General features: G+C 35.2%; 1 protein-coding gene across 1 annotated transcript; it reads left to right on the top strand.

The window, feature by feature from the left end:
• The first annotated feature begins 691 nt into the window (after nucleotides 1-691).
• On the top strand, nucleotides 692-1,905 carry LOC105563580. The gene is made up of 3 exons (XM_012015280.1): nucleotides 692-804; nucleotides 874-1,111; nucleotides 1,189-1,905. The coding sequence occupies exons 1-3, from the start codon at nucleotides 692-694 to the stop codon at nucleotides 1,903-1,905; spliced, it is 1,068 nt and encodes a 355-aa protein (XP_011870670.1).
• The last annotated feature ends 217 nt before the right edge of the window (nucleotides 1,906-2,122 follow it).

The following is a 2,122-nucleotide window of genomic DNA, read 5'->3' as shown; positions in this document are numbered from 1 at the left end:
TATTCATAATCTGTTACACATATTTATTGTTAAACTATAATGATGTACAGGAACCAGAATGATAATTGTCATAGAAGCATATTTGTTGTGCGAATTGTCGAAAGAACTTTTGTTTTCCATGCTTCTATGACAATTATCATTCTGGTTCCTGTACATCATTATAGTTTAACAATAAATATGTGTAACAGATTATGAATATTATTCTTGTTTTATTTTATTATTTGCATGAAACGAATTTTATATTTTTTCCATACACAATATTCCGCTGAAAAAACTTTATTACCACGTAAATATGTACTTGTAATAATAAAAATATATATGAAAAATGTTAGAAATTGAAAATTTCGCGAAAAAAAACGGTTTCCATAAATAAATTTAAAAATATACATTAAATAATTTTTCGGATAAAAAAAAAGTTGCGACAGCCGAGAATCGAACCCGCTACCTCAGGCTCGTGAAGCAAGCACGCTACCGCCTGAGCCGCCGGACCACTTGGATAGAGGAATAACTTTTCCGTATGTAAGGTGCTCGAAAACTTTGAACCCTTTTTTCTCGAAACTGGCTGATTAGTGCGCCCTAATATTTAAGTATATTAACACCCTAAGGGTAAACTACCACCACACGAAACCTCGTTCCGAACTTCATTTCCCAGGCCGTAGTGTCCCCTTGTAAGTATCAAAATTACATGCGGATGTCATTATCGCAATTTGAGGACTTGTTGGCTTTGGTTGCACCTTATATCACAAAACAGACTGTGACTCGAGATCCCATACCTGCTGCAGCACGGTTATCCATGACATTAAGGTAAGCTGGATATGTTGAATCGAATGCGTTCTTTTCATAGTTAATATTAGATACGGAATCTTTTTTCAGATACTTGACTAGTGGTGATTCAATGAACTCCATGTCATACCAGTATCTTGTTGGATTTACGACAGTGTCAAACATTATTGCCGAGACATGTGCAGCATTGTGGGATTGCCTTGCGAAAGAAGTGCTTCCTTTTCCATTAAGTAAGGAGGATTGGCTCAATATCGCACAAAATTTTGAAGATCGGTGGAATTTCAATCATTGTATTGGCGCAATTGATGGGAAACACATTGCTATTCAGGTACACGGTGCTATTTCTTTTATTTGACGTTATCTAACTATGGCGACTGGCGAGCTATATAATTCCATTTGTTTTAGTGTCCCCATAACGCTGGCTCTTTATATTACAACTACAAGAACTATCATAGTATTGTACTGCTTGGGATATGTGATGCCAACTATATGTTTACATTTGTCGATATCGGAGCTTATGGCCGGCGCAGTGATGGCGGAATTTTCCGAGATTCTATTGTGGGCCAGAAATTTTATAATAAAGAAATGAGACTGCCAGAACCTGAGAAACTCACAGTTGATGGTGATCCTATGCCATATGTTCTTGTTGCCGATGAGGCATTCCAACTAACTGATTTTTTGCTAAGACCATATCCAGGAAAAGGAGGACTTAATCACGAAAAAAATATTTATAATTATCGCCTCAGTCGTGCTCGTAGAACAATCGAGAATACGTTTGGAATTCTCGTGAGCCAATGGAGAATATTGAAAAAGCCTATAGATGCTACTGTAAAAAACACAATGCAAATTGTTCAAGCCATCATTTGCATTCATAATTGGCTTCGAAAACAAGATTTAGACAAAAATGAATATATTTCTGCGGATATGATTGATTGTGATGGACCTAATAGTTTTATTCCTGGAAATTGGAGGAAGGAAATGGATAGCAGTCATGCCTTGACAGATCTTGGTAATTGTGGCAGTAACAATTCTTCCCGAGCTGCTATAAATATCAGAAACGAATTTTGTGATTATTTTAACGGTGAGGGTGCTATACCCTGGCAGTATCTTCGACGGCAGTAATTAAAAAATGTATTACACGTGTATTGTCATAATTTACGCAACTAAACCCATATTGTAAAGGAAAAAAAATAAAAAGGTATAAAAATATTTTTAAAATACATTTATTTTATAAAGATTTAAAACGAATATTGCTTGTACCAAAAGAATAAATATCGGAATTGCGAAGCCTTTCTTTTGGAAGAAACTCAATTTTTTTCTACCAACATTTTAAAATAAA

The sequence above is a fragment of the Vollenhovia emeryi genome, unplaced genomic scaffold (assembly GCF_000949405.1).
Source record: "Vollenhovia emeryi isolate VEMERY1.0 unplaced genomic scaffold, V.emery_V1.0 DF944327.1, whole genome shotgun sequence".
Taxonomy (NCBI): Eukaryota; Metazoa; Arthropoda; class Insecta; order Hymenoptera; family Formicidae; genus Vollenhovia; species Vollenhovia emeryi.
Note: the sequence above shows the minus strand (reverse complement) of the source record. Positions and strands in the feature narration are given on the sequence as shown.

What these genes read in the sequence shown, in the direction of transcription:
- LOC105563580 (XM_012015280.1), top strand. Translation starts at nt 692, where the DNA reads ATGTCATTATCGCAATTTGAGGACTTGTTGGCTTTGGTTGCACCTTAT. An exon ending in CGGTTATCCATGACATTAAG is followed by an intron (nt 805 to 873) that starts GTAAGCTGGATA and finishes ATCTTTTTTCAG; the next exon opens with ATACTTGACTAGTGGTGATT. An exon ending in GGAAACACATTGCTATTCAG is followed by an intron (nt 1,112 to 1,188) that starts GTACACGGTGCT and finishes CATTTGTTTTAG; the next exon opens with TGTCCCCATAACGCTGGCTC.